The 19,026-nt window shown below is 39.8% G+C and overlaps 1 protein-coding gene across 3 annotated transcripts in view; it reads left to right on the top strand.

The window, feature by feature from the left end:
- The first annotated feature begins 234 nt into the window (after nucleotides 1-234).
- Nucleotides 235-19,026, top strand: part of Ncbp3 (nuclear cap binding subunit 3) — a 29,873-nt gene continuing 11,081 nt past the window's right edge. The window contains exons 1-6 of one of the 3 annotated variants that reach the window (XM_010611368.3): nucleotides 235-526; nucleotides 2,319-2,384; nucleotides 4,998-5,103; nucleotides 14,164-14,289; nucleotides 17,334-17,462; nucleotides 17,869-17,945. In XM_010611368.3, the coding sequence (XP_010609670.1) occupies nucleotides 344-526; nucleotides 2,319-2,384; nucleotides 4,998-5,103; nucleotides 14,164-14,289; nucleotides 17,334-17,462; nucleotides 17,869-17,945 (687 nt within the window). In that variant the 5' untranslated portion in view covers nucleotides 235-343. The remainder of the gene's footprint in view (nucleotides 527-2,318; nucleotides 2,385-4,997; nucleotides 5,104-14,163; nucleotides 14,290-17,333; nucleotides 17,463-17,868; nucleotides 17,946-19,026) is intronic. The other 2 variants (XM_010611369.3, XM_010611370.3) reach the window with 2 other exon arrangements.

A 19,026-nucleotide genomic window follows, 5' to 3' on the forward strand; every position in this document is an offset into this window, starting at 1 on the left:
AGGGTTCAAAGGCTTGAAAATGTCTGGAACATAGCGTCCCACTGAAGGTAGCTTTGAGTACAGGTTTAGTCCTCGGGGGGGCGGGTATTTTGCAACCCCAGACTTAACTGGGTTCCTCCTGGCCCCGCCCCTGCCCCTACTCGGCCCGCCTTCTCACCAGATCCTACCCCAAGCCCGCTCGGGTTCCTCCCGCGTACCAGGGGGCAGTGGTGCGGACGGCGGCTTTCTGGCCGGTGTGGTGACGCTCTAAGGAGCAGCGGTGCTTCTCCCTAGCCTGTGGCGGCGGCGCTCTAGCCAGGCATTGTGCAGGGCAAATTCTCAGTGGTGCGGCCGGCGGGCAGCTATGGCGGCCGTACGCGGCCTGCGAGTGTCGGTGAAGGCAGAGGCCCCGATGGGTCCGGCTCTGGGGCTTCAGTCCCCTGAGGTGGAGTCCGGCTTGGAGCGTGGTGAGCCGGAGCCCATGGAGGTGGAAGAGGGCGAGCTAGAGATCGTGCCAGTGCGGCGCTCCCTAAAGGAACTGATCCCGGTACGGGCGGGGGTAGGGGGGCAAGGAGGAGGTTGCGGACCGAGTGCCTGAGCGGGCGGGGGCCGGAAGGGGAGGTGGCCGGCGTCCCACCCCGGGAAGTCGGGGAGGGAGAGGGGGCGCGGGCGCCGGGGGCAGAGGGACAGGCTTGAGGAAGACCCCGAGCGGGATAAAGGACGCCGGGGCGCCGGAAATGGGTGTTGAGAGGGCTGGAGGTGGGGAGATCGGAGAGAGACTTGAGGACAACAACCCGTCGCTACCCCTCGGACCCGGGTTGTACCAGGGAGTGAATGAGGAAGGGCTCAGGTTAAGATAAAGGGGAAGCCCCGGGCGGGAACAGAATCTGGAGCGGCCCAGAAGAAGCTCTTCGGTGGCGCCCGCATCCAAGTCTCCTTGCACCGGTGGAGTTGTGTCTGTTAAACATGGCACTCCTTTCTCTTGGGCAAGCTGGACTTGACAGCAGCAGACACTGTGTTACTGTTCTGACTTAAGGGGTAGTCTTGCTTCCGCGCATTTCCATTGCTGTGTAGCACCTGCACCATGGTACTAGCATCTGACCCGCAGTGAAATCAAAGTATCAGGACCCCATGGTCCTTCCTCTCTCTTTTACCACAGCACCAATGATGAGGGATGTTTTGCTGTGGTTTGGTAGTTCTATGTCCAGTCAGGCTTGGCCACCAATTTCACACATAAGTTAAAACAACAGCAACAACAACTATACGTCAGCAAATCTTGCTTTTAAACTGAAGTTATAGGAAAAGGCTAAGTTAGGATGCCTACATTTTACCATTTGCTACATTATGTCATTTAAATACCACCACAGTTGTGACATAAAAAACAACCTTTCGGTGAGTTCCAACATATATATGTATTCCATCACCCAGTGTATGTAAGCAAAGCTCTGCATGCCTGATCAGCCTCAAGATCAAACTCCCTCCTGGAGTTTATGTTCTAGTGGGGACACAGTAGATAAATGATTTCCATTAGTGTTAAGTTCTATGAAGAAGATAAATAATGTTGAGTAGAAGCTACAGGGGTGGAGTAGGTGTGCAGAGCATCAAGTAGAAGGAGATAGGATAGGCAGGGAAGTCCTCTCAGAGAGTGACATATAAACTGAACTGTAAATGACAAAAGAGACAACCAGGTGCAGATTGTAAGGGAATGGGAATGTTCCCAGCACTGACAACAAGCACAGAGGCTCTGAGATGGGATCAAGATTGTTTTGTTGAGAGAGCAGCATAAAAGATCAGGCAGATAAGCAGATAGCACGGAGGCAGCCAAGGCCCAGACAGGTCCAAGAAATTGTACATGCAATGTATATGTCGGAACTGAGACTTTGGTCCTCGCTCCATGTTCATATCTCTTTTTTATTGCACTGCGCTGTGTTTCCCCCAGGAGAATTCTAGGTGGGCTGGACTTTGATGGAGGCTTGTGCTCCACCTGGTGGCTTTGCATGGGCAATTTGTCCAGTTTGCATTTGGGGATAATAAATGACTATGCCTCATCTTTGACATTTTTCATGAAATCGTTTAGATTTTCATTTACATGGATACTTCGGTTGTTGGAATATTTAACATTTTAGACAAGCTCCTGTCTAGAAAAAGACTTCTTGTTAGAATGGTTGATTGCTACTATGGATTCATGGGGATGGACTTCTTAATGGGCGGTTGTCACAGGTGGAGAAGGGTTGCTGAAGAATAAGACTATTCAAAAAGAACCAGTTATTGGACTGCCTTTTGTTATGGGTTTTTCCTCAGTTGCTGTCAGAATTTTTCACCCTTCCTCTTTGTGTTAGGACACAAGCAGAAGATATGAAAACAAGGCTGGCAGCTTCATCACTGGAATTGATGTCACCTCCAAGGTAAGACATACCATGAATTATTCAGTTTGATAAGCTGGTGAACTTAATGAACTTGGTCCCTACGATTAGCAGAACAATAATCATTATCTCTTTTTGTATTTGTTGCCAGATTTAAAAATGTTTTTTAAATTTCTTGTTCTACAGTGATATTTCATGTATTCTGAAAACATCCAGGCACCATTTATGTATTTTTTCATCCACAAAAAGATAAAATCACTATACCTAGATGCGTTTACTCAGCCATTTCTAAGAAAGAATTCTGCACAAGGATGCTTTGTGAAAATGCTTTGTGAGGCTGGAGATTTAGCTCATGGTTCCACCACCTGCCTCGAAAAGGCAAGGTCTCAAGTTTAATCCCCGGTACCAAAAAAATGAACAAACAAAAATACTGTGTGTGGGGGCCAGGGGTTTAGTATACTGGTATCACCACCTGCCTCGCAAGCATAAGGTCCTTAGTTCAATTCCTGGTACCAGAAAACAAAACTATGTGTAGCTTGGTGTGGTGGCTCAAACCTGTAATCTCAGCACTTGGGAGGCTGAGGCAGCAGGTTCTTTGAGAGTTTGAGGCCAGCCTAGGCTACAGTAAGTTCAAGGCTAGCCTGAACTACATAGTGAGACCCTGCCTCAACAATAACAAAAACAAAAGAAAATACTATAGACATTCTTTAAAAATGTATTTTGTTTCCATTCAAATAAAACAAAACATGGAAAGCACCTAGTATATGATTGACCCTTAGTAAATGTTTTTATTCCTTACCAGTTGCAGACTTAGAAAAATAGAATTTCTTGGGCTGGGGATTTAGCTCAGTGGCACCAGGCCTGCCTTGCAAATGTAAGATCCTGAGTTCAATCCCCAGAACCAAAAAAAAAGAAAGGAAAATAGGATTTCTTGATTGTGTATCTGTTTAAACTTTGAAGGCCAAGTCAACTGAATTATTCTCAGTACCTGAGTATTTTCCCTTTTATCTAGTGATTGCTGTTACCATAGCACCACTTTCATTTTAACACCTCAGGATGAATCAAACCTGTTGTTTTCCTTATAACAGTCAATATATGTCATTTTAATCCAGGTTAGACATTTTCCCCCTTATTTAAATGTGCATAGTTAAATTTGGAATACAACTTTGAATTACATTTCTGAATAATAGTAAGTATTGCTATGTCGGATGTCTAAAAGCAAAAATAAAAATATATCCTACTGGCCTTTTTTATATTTCATCTGTATTTTAATGTGTGTGCGTTTGTCTGTCTTTTTTTCTTTATAGTACTAGAGGTTGAATCTAGGACCTGTGTACTGAGTTATATTCCCCACCCCTTAAAATTTGTTTTGTTTTGTTTTGTTTGTTACCAGGGATCGAACTTGGGACCTTGTGCTTGCAAGGCAGGTGGTGGAACCACTGAGCTAAATCCTGGCTTAAAAATTAAATGTTTAAAAAATTGGGATAGTGTCTCACTAAGTTAATAAGTTGACCAGGCTCAAACTGGTGATTCTTCTGCCTTAATATTCCAGAGTGCTGGGATTACAGGCACATTTTATCATGCCTGGCTTTGTCTCAGATTTCTTAAAGGTCAAAAGAAAGAACTGATAATTTTCTAGACATACAAGACAATTATAATTGAAAAAGGAATAGATTTTTCCTAAACCTATGTCATTTGCTATTATATAAAACAGGTAAATGGGAGAAAGAGTCCAGAGTTGGTACTTAAATTGTACTAAAGGAAAATAGATTATTGTTTGTACTAGGAATACTTCAGTGAAGAAAATTAGCATAACACTGGAAGTAACTGAAGTGTTGTTGCTTTACTGGTTGCCACAAACTTTCTAGAGTCAGACACTCAAATTAGTCTGGTCAAGTCAATATAAAATTAGTGAAGGATTCCTATGAGCTATCAGAAAGCCACAATTGGACCTGGATTTATTTTAGCTCTTAGAAGAAACTTACAATACTGATTATTTTTTCAGTGAAGTGTCAATGTGTGTCACTGAAAAATGAAAACTGGCAATTCTGTGGACTTAAGCATAGAATAGAGGAGGGTTTCTTTGTGTTAGTGTTATTTTTAAATGGGGAACTAGCTGTAGGGTGGCCTGTTCAGGCAGATATAATGTGAAAGCGCTTGATAGGTGTGATTACCATGCCACAGAAGTGTGAAGTGGTGGTGGTGGTGGTGGAGGCTCCTAGAAATAGCATTTGAATCGGAAGATCTGCCCTCAAAGGACCTTCAGCAACGCTTTTTTTTTTTTACTTTATTGTGCTTCATTTGCCATACCTGGAAAATTGAGATAATGAGATTGTTTAGTTGTAATTTGTTGGTGCAATTGCTGATAATAAATGTCAGAAAACTTCATAAACACTTGTTACACTCCTTCTGTGTCCCAAGCACAGTGATTGGCCATGATTGGGTGGAGATAATTACAGAGTATAGCAGTGGTAGTGTACATCCACATTAAATGTAAATATCCAATTCCTTGTAAAACTCATTCACATTGCAGTGTTCCTTATTTCTTCTGATTATTTTAGGGTTGTTACTGCTATGTCTTACTGTGTTTATGATTTAACTTTCTTCCTCCCTCTCCTTCATGCTTTTACCTCTGACTTTTTCTGTACTTTCTAGGAAGCAATTGAAAAGAAAGAACAGCGAGCCAAACGCTTCCATTTTCGATCAGAAGTAAATCTTGCTCAGAGAAATGTAGCCTTGGACCGAGACATGATGAAGAAAGGTACAGGATGTTTTGCAGGAACTTTTTCCACGTTTCCCAGAAGAGTGACTTTTCCCTGAGACGTTGCCTCGTGCTTGCCTTTGCCCTGCATATTCTGTCCTCATCCAGGTGTCCCAAAGGAAGGGACTTGTGATGCCCCCGTTCCTAGGTCATCTGTGTAAAGTCTAAGATGCTATCAGCTGTGTCTCAGATATTAAAGCTGGAAAAAAAAAGATTGTCTTTCCTGAGGTGCCCCAGAGAATGTCACCAGTTGGTGGCAGAGATGAGATGGGAACCTATTTTTTGTGGTCTCTTAGCTCATTTTCTCCTTTTATCATAGAGGTTTTAACTTTTCTTGCCTTTAAAGGTAGTAATAATGTATCACAGTGAGACCTTTTAGGAAAGTTGGAGCAATTTTGGGATTGGTGGAAGAAAGCTATTAACACTTTTATTGATAATATGAATGTGTGGTAAATACAAACCACCCAATAATATCCTATTGTCAGAGAAAGCTAAATTAATCCTGCCCTGGGTTTTAAACTTGCCCCTGCAGTTGGATTTGCGATTTCATTTTATTTTTATTTTTTGTTTTATTAGGGTATTGTGCTCTTTAGAAATCTTGAATTATTTTTTTAGTAATCTGCTCTAGTCTTACTTAAGCAATTTATATATAAAAGGGAAAATTACTCTATTTTAGTGAGTCTGCATCTTGTTTTTCCACTCTGATATGAATCTGTGAATGCAGGAGTCTTCCTTCTGTTGTATTTGCAAATTTGTTTACAAAGGTGCTCAATAGATTGTCCTCTGAATGCACATTAGGTGTGTGCTAGTGTGTGAGTTCATGTATACTTGCCTTCTTGATAAAACAAAAAGTAAACATGTTGAATGAATAGAAGGATAGCTACTATTTGTTATAAACTTGCTTTCTTAGCAAACACTGCTAAGCATATTACATATTTATTCCTCACAGCATCCCTATGAAGGACATACATATGTGTATATGTATATTTTTCATTATTTTTTAAGAAGGAAATGGGATCCAGGAGTTTACTAAATTGCCCAGGGTTATGCAGCTAGTGAAGGTAGAATCAGGATTTCAGCCCAACTTTATCTGACTCCAAAGCCTTGGTCTTGATTCCTTTGCTCTCTTACTAAATAATATATAATATGATGCTGTAGGCTCATTTGTGTCCCTCCTCATCTGAGCACAGGGGAAAGAGTAGCTTGGATTCGTGCTCAACTCTGGAAGCTGCTTTATTCTTTTTCCTTTGTGAGTTCAAGTCGGGAACATAAGCTTGCTTTCCCTGCAGGCTGAGGTTTCCGGCGTCTTCCTGAATGGATTTCTGTTTCAGGAATAGTCCTGTGAAAACTATGGGCAGCTGTGCAACTTGGCATCCCTGTGCCTGTGCGATCTAGACTAAGCAGACCTATGAGTGTTTTCTCCCAGCCCTATAATTCCACCACACTTGTTGACTTCCAGTCCCAACCTCTGGTACTGTTCACGCCTTTCATTCTGCTCATTTGCCCTTCCTTGTCTCACCTGGTTTAGGTATCACTTCTTGCAGTGCAGCATCCCTGATCACAGTCATAATTCTTTTGCATTTTTGTTGGAACTCTTTAGAATGGCAATTTTTCCTGGAATCTTTTGTGACTGGGACACATTATTAAATCTTTTTACATTTCAGTCTCCTTGTCTGTAAAAAGGGACTGTGATAATTAATATGATCATTTGGGGGGTGGTTTTAATTTTTAAATGATTCTTTAGAGAATGAAAGTTTGGAAAAGCAATTCTGTTCTCATCATTCTGAAGATACTCTGAAAAAGACAATAGGCTCACCTGGGATGTCAGCTGGTGAAGGTTGCTCATTTTGAGGAGCAATATTAAAATGTGCCTTAGGCAGAATGTCCTAAGTTCCTAGAATACTGCCTGATAGATAGTAGTTGCCCTGTAAATATTAGTTCTTATCATTATCTGGCATTTTCTCCCTGTAAGTAGTCATCTAATTGACACAACTTCTTGGGTTAATGAGGAAGTTGGAAAAGACATCTGGACTTCTGCAGTTATACCAGGCATCAAGTTATTTTTTCTTATTATTAATGCCAACAACTATAATAAAAATTAATGTTAAATGCTGTGTTCCAGTTACTCACCTTTGTGGTTAACTTATCCTTTCAACAATTTTGTGAGAGGACGGTATTTATCATTTACATTTTACTGATAAGAAAACTAAGTTGCTGAGAGGATGAGAGACTTGCCCACGATCCCACTGATGTTTCTGAAGCCTGTGTTTCTGTTTGCCCTGCCAACATTCAGGGACACAGTTTGGAACATGGTACATCAGACTGTTCTGTGTTGAGAGACTTGCTACTTTTGAATGACTTAGTGTCACACAACTTCTATAGCCTTATCTCCAAGATCAAATCTTTCATGGTTTGAAGGGATAATAGAAGTCATCTAGACCAATCTCCTGCTGAGCTCTGAAAACCCTTTGGGTGCTTTGGCCCCTGCTGGAACATGTAGTGATAGTATAAGAACTGTTTGTGAAACAGCTAGCTTTGTCTTTGGATACCTCCTTAGAGTTAAGCATTGCTTTCTAGGAGTTACTATCTGATTATTGCTGTGTGACTCTTAGAACAACAGTGTTAAGTTCTTTATTCTTTTATATAACCCTGCAGGTAATGGAAGTACAGGTTTAGTGTCTCTTCCCTAAACTTCTGTATGTCTTGGCTTTTGGTCTCCCTCTGTTTCCAGTTTCTAAATGTCCTTCCCCAAGATGAGGTGTAGATTCCAGATATGATTGTATTCATGGAGAGAGTGTCAATACTACTTACTGTCATCTCTGGCCAGCCACTTCTTAGTGTTGTACTTATCTTGTGGTCACAGCACCCAGGTCTTTTCTCCAGGAATTGGGCGTACTGAAACAGTCTTTCTTGGGAGGTTGCCATAGGAGAATAATGAGTTTGAGGCTGGACTGGGCAACTTAGCCAGATTCCTTCTCAAAATTTATCTTTTTTTGTTGTTGTTCTGGAGATCGAATTCAGGCCCTTGTGCTTGCAAGGCAGGCGGCAGAACCCCAGCTAAATCCCTGGCCTAAAATTTCTTATCTTTAAAATTAACTTTTAATTTACCCCAACTAAATTATATCTTGTTGATTTCAAGCCTCCATTTTTAGTTTATCTTAACTCTTAACCATTTACCTTTTAGATATATTCCTCACTGTGTGTCCTCTCCATCTTAATAGCCATGGCTTCTGCTGCTTCTCCTGTTGTCAGTGAGTGTTGAACAGTATATTACCTTATCATAACGTATCATATACGTCTTACTCTGTTATCAGTCCCATATTTCATTTTATTGTCTGGAGGAACTGGATTATGATTCTTAATGAACTTGAGATAGAACATGATCTATACCTTTCTTTACCTAGTAATCCTCTCAAAAAAGAAATGACTCTGGGCATGGTGGTGCATACCTGTAATCTCAGCACTGGGGAGGCTGAGGCAGGAGGATCACTGTGAGTTTGAGACCAGCCTGGGCTATATAGTGAGTTCTAGGTCAGTCTGAACTACATAGTGAGACCCTGTCTCAAAAAAAAAAAAAAAGAAAGAAAGAAAGAAATGAGGTTAGTGTGGCTCTCTTACTAAACTTGTGTCATTTCCTATGGGAAGGATGTGTTCTTCTAAGGGATTATAGATTCTATGTAATGAGCTACTTTTTTTCTTTTTTTTTAATTTCAGGGACTGACAGTAAACTTTTCAATCTGGTTTTACAAACAGTTGATGTTCACCAAAGATAATTTGGAAAGTAGAGTAAGAAGAAAAGTTGCCCACAGTAACACCACACTGCCAACATTTTGTGTATTTATTTCTAATCCTTTTCTGAACATAGACTTTCTTTTTGTCTTTCCTTTTGTAGTCCTGCTGCTTTTTTCCTTTGTATTTCACAGGCTGTCACCAAGCTTTTCCATGTTTCTACACAGACTGAGGTCAGTCTTTCAGATTTGGGCTATTCTCGTTCTCTGCCATCATTATTTACTCTTTATCCCTTTCCCATATGTGTTTGTTCTTTGTGGGTGTGCCTCTAAGTTGTTTTTTGGTTTGTTTGTTTTATTTTTTGAGACAGGGTCTTGCTATATATCTCAGGCTGGCCTTGAACTTACTATGTAGCCCCAGGTGGCCTTGAATTCATGGTGATCCTCCTGCCTCAGCCTCCCAAGTGCTCAGTTACAGGCATGTGCCACCACACCTGGCTCATCTAAGTTTGCTGCCCTCTCTTTTCTTGGGGTCACCTTTCACATTGAGTAATTGTATTTAGTATCTTTTCACTTACTCATTCTAAATTAAGGCCTTCGAGTTGACTATTTTTTTTCTCTAGATTTTTTGAAAGCTGCTTTCCCAAAGACTTGAGTTCTGGGTTCTGCTGTGTGTCATTTGTCATCTTTCCTGTTAGAACATCCAGGGTGACACCCAGAGCCCCTGGCATGCATTCGGCACTTGGTATCTGTGCAGTTCCCATCCTCCAGTAGATCTATTTTACTACCCCCTCAGCACTGGCCCTTTCTCCTTGGTTGGGCATAGCCTTGCAGCCTTCTTTGTTGCTTTGTTGTATATCACAGTGACGCTATCAGTGAGGTGAAGGTCTTCTCCTTCAGTGGTCTTCTCCTGCATTTTGATTTTATCAAAGTTCCCAACTGTACTGGATCTTTCTTGTACTGTTGGTTTGGTTCTTTTGAGAAAGATCCTTCTTTTCTACCAGCTAATTGAGACTGGTTTATCTCTGTAGTGATAGTGCTTTTGCCTCTCTCTCTCCCCCATCCCTAACCTGTGCCTTTGCCTGCTTCTTTTGAACAAAATTATACATTACCTAAGTTTTGATATGTATACCATTCTGTCTAAATTAAAATAAACATCTTTGGCCAGAAGTCTTGTTCTTTACAATCTTTTCCTTCTGTGTTTAAGCTCTTGATTTGGTGGGGGGGTCATTTGTTTGGTGTTTGTTTTTTTTGCCTGCTCATTTAAATTCTTTTTATCCGATCAGTAAGTCTTCTGTCACAGGGATGGTGGCACACACCTATAATCCCAGCACTTGGGAGTCTGAATCCAGAGGATTGCAGTGAGTTTGAGGCCAGCCTGAACTACAGAGCAAAGCCAAAACCAAAACCCAAACCCCAAGTCTTCTATCTTCTTACATGATGTTTTCAAATTTTCAGTGTGTTTCCTCCCATGTCACTTCCCATTCTGTGGTTTCTGTGGAACCATCTCTTGACTTCTCATAGGCTCTTTTTTCTTCCAAAATCATGCTTTCAGCTCAGTGAACTAAGGTGTCCCCCTGTGCTGACTCAAATCTTGTTTCCCATTCTGCATTTCCATCTCTGCTCATCACGCATCACGAGTGAGGAGGACTGGGTAGGGTTCGTGTTGTGAGGGTGTCTCGTCTTTATGAATCTGACTGTCAAGGAAATAGTCTCCTGACTTATTCTGGCTGTACTTACAGGGGCTTCCATGAAACCCACCTCTTATTCTCCAGAATGGAATGACAGTACAACCATTTACTATTGTTCTTATTTTTAAGTGTTTGTATGTGTTTTTTTTAAAATAAAAGTAATGTGTAGCAAATAAAAATATGCTTGGTAATTGCTTTTCTTACAGGAGTGATTTGTATTTCTGTGATGATTAGTGTGTTGAACATTTTTTTCATATACCTGTTAGCCATTTGTATGTCTTCTTTTGAGAAGTCTTTATTTAGGTCTTTTACTTCCCTCCCCCATTGATTTTACAGTGTTGGAAATCATACTCTGCTTACTACATACCAGACACAAATGCTTTACCACTGGGCCACATCTCTGGTCTCTCTATATTTTAATTGGATTATTTGATTATTTATTTATTTATTTATTGGTACTTGGGTCCTGGTGCTTGCACTTTGATTTTTTTTTTTTTCCCCTGTTGAGATTGGTTTAGAAGTATTTTCTCCCATTCTGTAGGTTGTGTCTTCATTCTTGTTTCCTTTGGTGTGCAGAATTTTGTTAGTTTTATGTAATCGTACTTGTCTATTTTAGTTTTTGGTTCCTATGTTTTGGGGGTCTTATCCAACAAATCTTTTCCCATTTCAGTATCCTGATGTGTTTTCCCTGTTTTCCTCTTTCTAGTACATAGTGTCAGTGTTCCAGGTGTTACATTTAAGTCTGTAGTCCATTTTGAGTTGATGATAAGTGCTGATGAGGATGTGGAGAAAAAGAAATCTTTGTACACCATTGATGGGACTATAAATTAGTATGGCCACTATGGAAAACAGTATGGAGGGTCCTCAGAAAATTAAAAATCTGTCTACTTTTTATACACCAGAAGGAAATGAAATCAGTATGTCAAAGAGATATCTGTACTCCCTTGTTGGTTGCAGAACTGTTGACAGTTGCTAAGATGTGAATGAAGTTATGTGTCCATCAGCTGATGAATGGATAAAGAAAATGTATATACTATTCAGCCATTAATATAAAGAATGAAATTCTGTCATTTGAGGCAGGATGGATGTAATTAGAGGTTGTTATGTTAACTGAAATAAGCCAGGCCCAAAAAGACAACTACCACATGATGTCACTCATATTTGTTTGTTTGTTTTGTTTTTTGGAGACAGGGTCTCACTATGTAGTTGAGACTGACCTGGAACTCACTATGTAGCCCAGGCTGGTCTCAAACTCACAGTGATCCTCCTGCCTCAGCCTCCCGAGTGCTGGGATTACAGGCGTGCATCACCATGCCCAGCTATTTGTCACTCATATTTGGAATCTAAAAAAAAAAGTTGAACTCATAGAAGTAGAGAGTCAAATGGTGGTTACCAGAGCCTGGGAGATCAGTGAGGAGAGGGAGAAGAGGAGGGGCTGATCAGGTGATACACAGATAAATAGGAGCAAGCTCTGCTGTGGTATTGTACTGCAGGGTACTGTAGATAGCGATTATGTGCTGTATATTTCAAAAGGCTAAGTTATGAAAAGGATTTGAATGTGTTCACCATTAAAAAATGATAGATATTCGAGGAGACAATTAAAAAGAAAACGTGTTTGGGAGTAATGGACACTGAATTCTTGACAGAATTACTTCAGAAAAGGAAGGGATGGGAACATGGAGAGATTACAGGGGCCCTAGTTTTATATGGGATGTTTTATTTGCCTGAGATGTTTTAAGGAATGAAAAATAAAACTAAGGCATTTAAAAATTCTTCTTGATATATTTGCATGTTTTTCTAGTTAAAAGGTTAAATGAGATAACATACTTTTAAGTTATTTGGTAAAAACACAGTCCTGATAAGGCAAGGTTTATTTATTTATGTATTTATTTGTACCTGGATTGAACTCGGGACCTTGCCCTTACAAGGAAGGCGTGGGCACCACTAAGCTAAATCCCTGGCCCCTGGGCAAGGTTTCTTTTTGACCACAGCTTGTCAACCTCTTTCCCTTTCCAGAGGTAACAACTATTGTTAATGTAGTATGATACTGTTCCATCCTTTTTTCTAGGTTGTGTACACAAATACATACCCTTACAAAGTGCTTGTTGTTCTGTTTTTTATTTTAATGCCATTACATTGTATGTAATTTCTACAACTTGGATTCTTTGTGGTGGTTTTGTTTTCCCCTGTATTGGAGATTGAACTCGGATTTTTCACTGAACTACATTTCTATTCCTTTTAAAAACGTTTTATTTTGACATAAGTTGCTGCTAAGTTGCGGAATTACCCAGGCTGGGCTTGAACTTGAGATCCTCCTGCCTCAGTCTCCCAGAGTGCTGAGATTACAGATATGCACCGCTATACCTGGTTTACAACATTTTTGTGAGCTACTTTGTGAACCTCTGTGTGTGATTTAAGGTGGATACTGAGGAATGGAGTTCTTGTTCCTGTGTGCTCTGTCTTGGTTTGCCCTTCAGAGTAGCTGCACAGTTCATACTCCTGCTGGCAGTGGGAGTAACTTTTCCGACACACAGCCAACACTTAATTTAAAAGATAATCTCCTCTGTGAAAACTGGTATCTTCTTATTTTAATGTAAATGTCCTTGATTAGTAAGAAGGTCAGTCCCCTTCTCTTCATGTATTTGTTTATTAGCCTTTTGTATTTTCTTTTGTGTAAATTGCCCTTCTTTGTCCTTTGCTCATTTTTATTTTTATTTCGGATTGTTGTTTTCTTATTGATTGGTAGGATTTTTTTTTGACCCAGGGCTTCTCTGCCACTGATCTACAATCTCCACCCCAGTATATTTTTAGTAAGAAGGTCAGTCCCCTTCTCTTCATGTATTTGTTTATTAGCCTTTTGTATTTTCTTTTGTGTAAATTGCCCTTCTTTGTCCTTTGCTCATTTTTATTTTTATTTCGGATTGTTGTTTTCTTATTGATTGGTAGGATTTTTTTTTGACCCAGGGCTTCTCTGCCACTGATCTACAATCTCCACCCCAGTATATTTTTTACGGCGATCCCCCTGCCTCAGCCTCCCAAGTGCTGGGATTACAGGAGTGAGCCACCATGCCCGGCCTGTATTTTTATTTTGAGACAGTTTCACTAAGTTGGCCAGGCTGTTTAAATTTGGCAATCATCCTGCCTCAGTGTCTGAGTAGCTGTTGCAGGAATGTGCTACCGTGCCTAACTATAGTTTCTTTATACTAGTTTCATGCTTTGATATACCCAGGGACGGCATCTCTTCTTTTGGATCATCCCCACTTACTGCACATTTCTCTTTGACAGGTATTTAAAAAATCTTAGAACCAGCTTGTCAAGTTCAGAAAATAATCCTTTTGAGTTTGATATTACTTTGATTACTACTACAGATTAACATGGGGAGAGGTATTTTACCAATACCATTTGTTTAATCTTTCTTAGCCTACCATGATTGTTCTGAATTAAGAAATTTTTAATGTTGTTTAGTAATAAAAATTAAGTTTTAATGACTGTCTCTCATGTTCTTTTGAAATAACTCATTTTTTTGGACATATCTCTTTTCTAAATAAGTTTTCTTTGAACTGTTAATTAAGGTGTATTAGTGAGATGTACAGTAGCAAGTGGGGAAATTCTCTCATTTTTTCTATGTCTTGTTTTTCTAGCAATTCCCAAAGTGAGACTGGAGACAATCTATATTTGTGGAGTAGATGAGATGAGTACCCAGGATATCTTTTCCTATTTTAAAGAATATCCTCCAGCTCATATTGAATGGTTGGATGATACCTCCTGTAAGTATACTTAAGTTTTCTGTTGACTGTACCTTTATTTATGACTTTCAAAGAGTTCTTACTGTCCAAAATGGTAAATAATTATAGCCTAAACTACTTGTTTATGCCTAACCTTTACCCTAGGAGAAAACAAAACAAAACAAAACATTGCTTATTGATGAGAACCAGCATGCCTTAACTAGTCTGCCAACTCATACCCAGTGGGTATTCCAGGTCAGCTCAGAGGTAATTCCCCAGACTCTAAGGAGGTTGGTCACTGGCATCTGGGTCTTGTGTACATTACTGAGGGCTCTTTCAACATCCACAGTTCCCCCGTAGAGTGATCGTCCAACTATGCAGATTTTTGTTTGCATTTTTAGGCCTCTCGACTTTGTCATTGTGATTTCCCATTTAGTTGGGGTCTTTTCGTTGTTGCTTTTTTTTTTTTTTTTTTTTTTTTTTTTTTAGATTGAGCTCAGGATGTTGCACTTGCCACACACACACTGTGCCGCTGGGATACATCCCCGGCCTCCCATATAGTTATTAAGAGGGTTTTCTCTGCCTCAGTGTCTCTGATCTAGAACTAGTCCGGAGTGTTCTAACATTGTACAAGACTGCTCATCTCTAATTGCCTTGCACTCTGCTTTCTGGGACATCATCTGCTTGCTCTAACCTGGGAGTTGTCCATTGTGAGCCAGCTGTAATATCTGACTTGCTTCTACTCAGTCTGGTCTGATCTCTGATTACCACTTTGCTTACTTCTTGTCTTGATTAACCTGTAGCCTGACTTTACTTGTTGCCAACTGTCTGACCTACTAGGTGGTGCCCTCAATAGCAGCTGATTTGATGTTGATTTAGTGTTTTCATTGAAAGAAGAAACATGACTGAATAAAAGGGTTTTTTCCATTTTTCTTTCTGTTTAACTTACGCTCTCTAAATCAAGGGTCAGTAATTTGTTTTCTGTAAAGAGCCACATAGCAAATACTTTAGGCTTTATACTTAAATACATTAAGTCCCCAACTTAGGAGTGAGTTCTGTTCTGGGAGTAGGAATTCATTGGTAAGTTTCACAAAGTCAGTCTTAAACACTTTTGATAGAGATATTCGATGTATATTGCTTTGGGAGTTCTAGCAGTTCGCTGTACATCACCACTGCTTTTCCTCTTGCTTCTGGACATCCTGATCGAACACTGTACTACTGTACATTGTGGCACTGTACAGTAAGCACTCAGCAACACAACTGTGGTGTCTGACAGGCATGTGAGCTACTGTCGAGATTTGTTTGCATCTATGAATGTTTGTAATGCAAGGTTTGTTAGTATCTGAAAGTTTGCAACTTGAATACTAATAAGTTAGGGACTTGCTGTAAATCTGTTACCAAGAAAGATATGTAACAGGTGAAGGGCTGAATTTGTCCTGTGGGTTATAGTTTGCTAGCCCTTGATTTAAGATATTAAAATTATTGCTAAGGGATGTTAAAGAGTTGGAGGGTCCTTTAGAATTATACAGTTCAACTTCCTCATATTTTACATCACAAACTAAAAGAGAAAAAATGAAACTGGAAAAACAGAAGGAAAATTATTTGGCTATCACTACATAGCATGTTAACAAAAGAAGTAAAATTCCTTAAATTGAGGTCCAAGGAAAACATTATTTTGAGAAATGTCATATAAAATAGTTTCTTTTCTACAAGAGTTTTTGTGTTAGTTACTTTTCTCTCATTGATGAGACAAAATACCTGACACCTGGGCTGGGGATTTAGTTCAGTGGTACCATGCCTGCCTTGTGAGCACAAGGTCCTGAGTTTAATCCCCTGTACCAAACACACACACACACACAAACACACACACACACACACACACACACACACACACACACACACAAAACTGACACCCAAAGTTAAAGGGGGAAAGGTTTGTTTGTCTTACAATACATAGAGGTTTCAGTCCATAACCAGGAGGCTCCAAGGCAGAGTAGAAGAGGTACAACAAACAGTTCATGGCAGCAGAACACAGCAAAAGCAACAAGAGACTTTAACAGCATCTTTCTGCCCCTTTTATTTTACTCAGACTACTGGGATTAGGGCAGTGCCAAGCCAGTCACTCATGTGTGGTGATTTAGTAATCACACACCCTTAATCGTAGCATCACACATTCCAGATTCACCCACCTGTGACTGCATGAGGCTTTGGGGGGATATGTAGACCCAAACCATAACACTTCTCAGATCTTTTTTCTTACTTCATTTCCCTAAAGGGGTAACTTAAATTAATTGCTACCAAGCCAAGTAGCTATTTTGTCTCCATTGTACATATCCTGTGATTACCTTCATTGACCACACTATGATATGGGAACATCGTTTAGTGTGTCAGATGATGAAAAATAGCAGAGAGCTCCCCTGCAGGGGGCAGTAATATAATAATCCAAATTTATTTAGCAGTTGTCATAATCAAGGACTACTAATATTTTGCCAGGCATGATAGTCTGAGCCTGTAGTCCCACCTTTTCAGGAGGCTGAGGCAGGAGAATTACTAGAACCCAGGTATTTGAGGCCAGTTTATGCAAAATCACAAGACTCCATTGAAAAGAAAGAAAGGAGGGGCCGTAGATTTAGCTCAGTGGCACAACGCCTGCCATGCAAGTGCAAGGTCCTGAGTTCCATCCCTGGTACCAAAAAAAAAAAAAAAAAAAAAAAAAAAGAAAGGAAGGAAGGAAGTGCTAACATTGTGTTAGCACTCTCTGTGTTCTTACTCCCCCCGCCCCGTACTGGCGATCAAACTCAGGACCTTGGACCTTGTGCTTGTGAAGCAGGCAGTGGCACCACTGAGTTAAATCCCCGGCCATCTCTTAGTTTTAATATATAGAATCTTTTTTCTGGAATACTTAACGACTGTTTTGTGGAACTTAGCTTGAGAATGTAGTTCTAGACTGAGTTCTTCAAAGAGGTTTTGCCACCACCTTCATACTTCTCATTAGCTGGTTTATACACTTACTGATAACAGTCTGTATCTAGATAAGTCTGTCACAGTTTGCATACTGTGTGATTTTATTTTACATCTTATTTTAGGTAATGTAGTTTGGCTGGATGAAATGACAGCCACACGAGCCCTTATCAATATGAGCTCTCTGCCAGCCCAGGATAAGATAAGAAGCAGGGATGCCTCTGAAGACAAGTCATCTGAGAAAAGTAAAAAAGGTAACAACACAAAGAAGGGACCTTTGGCTTGAAAGTCCTTTTCTTTACGTAATCTTTTTTGGAGTCTTATGTTTCTAAGCAGAGTATTAGATAGCATCTCATCATCAGATGTCTTTGAAATAAACTATGACGTTTTGGATTACTAGTAAGTAGAAGTAGAAAATACTGGACTTTTAAAATTCTATGAGGCCGGGCGTGGTGGCACTTGCCTGTAATTCCAGCACTCAGAGGCTGAGGCAAAGATGAGTTCAAGGCCAGCCTGGGCTATAGTGAGTTCAAAGCTAGCCTGGAATACATATTGAGACCCTGTCTCAAAAAAACTAAAACTAAAAATAAATAAAAAATGAATAAAATTATAAAATGGAGTTATGTTAAGGTGCATCTTACCCTTCATCTTCCATTTTAGACAAGCAGGAAGATAGTTCTGACGATGATGAGGCCGAAGAAGGAGAAGTTGAAGATGAGAACCCAAGTGACGTAGAGGTTAGTACTAGGGAAGAAATATCTATAACAATTTATTGGTAAAATATTGTTTACTCTCTTTTTAAACATATGGCTTAAATAAGACTTAGTAAGTTGTGTTCTTCCTCTGTCTTTTCCATGAGATCTTCTGAGGGTGCATCCGGCTCTTGATCTTGAGCTTGTGTGAATGTAACATCATTTATTTTTATTTATCTTATTGTTTTTAGTTTATTGGTACTTTTTAGGTATACAGTATAGTTGCATTCATCATTGGGATCTTGTACCTCTGTATGATGTATCTTGGTTCTCATTTTTTACCCATATCCCTGCCCTCTCTTCACCCCCTCAACCTGAATGTAACAGTTTATCTTGAGATGTTAGAATACTACTCATACTTCTGCATAAAAGATGACTTTATTGAGAAATACTTTGAAGTGTTATCTAATTAATTTAGCCTTTTTAAAAAAGGCATTATCTAATTAATAAGATTAAGGAAGAGCAAGTAGAATTAGAGATATAGTCCAATGTAGAGTACCTTCTTTCTATGTATGAAGCCCTGTGTTTGATCCCCAGCCCCAAAAACAAACAAACAAAAAAGGACAAGTAATGACATTTCCTACTGGGTTAGGTACTATTGTTAGAAATATTAGAGTGTACTTATTCTAAATATTAAGTACCTATTATGAACCAATCTCTTAAGTACTAGAGATAAGCAAAACAAAGTCCTTACCCTCTTGGAACCTGCATTCTAATGAGAAAGACAGACAGTACACAGATGCATAGATACATAATGTTAGGAGGTGATAAGTGCTATCAAGGAAAGTCAAGAAGGTTTAAAGGGATAAAGAATGATGGAGATTATTCTTTTAGACAAAGCAGATAGGGAAGCCTTCTGGCTTTGAAATTTTACAGAATTAGTGCTGTAATGCTGGTGAGTATTAAAGGTCTACTATTTGTCTACTGAATAAATTTTAAAAAGGCTTTCATCCTAGGGCTGGGGATTTAGCTCAGTGGTTCCACTGCCTGCCTTGCAAGCGCAAGGACTTGAGTTCGATCCCTGGTACCAAAAAAAAAAAAAGCTTTCATCTTTACATTGAAAATG

This window comes from Fukomys damarensis, unplaced genomic scaffold, assembly GCF_012274545.1.
Source record: "Fukomys damarensis isolate Sample0158 unplaced genomic scaffold, DMR_v1.0_HiC HiC_scaffold_13, whole genome shotgun sequence".
NCBI classification, from domain to species: Eukaryota; Metazoa; Chordata; class Mammalia; order Rodentia; family Bathyergidae; genus Fukomys; species Fukomys damarensis.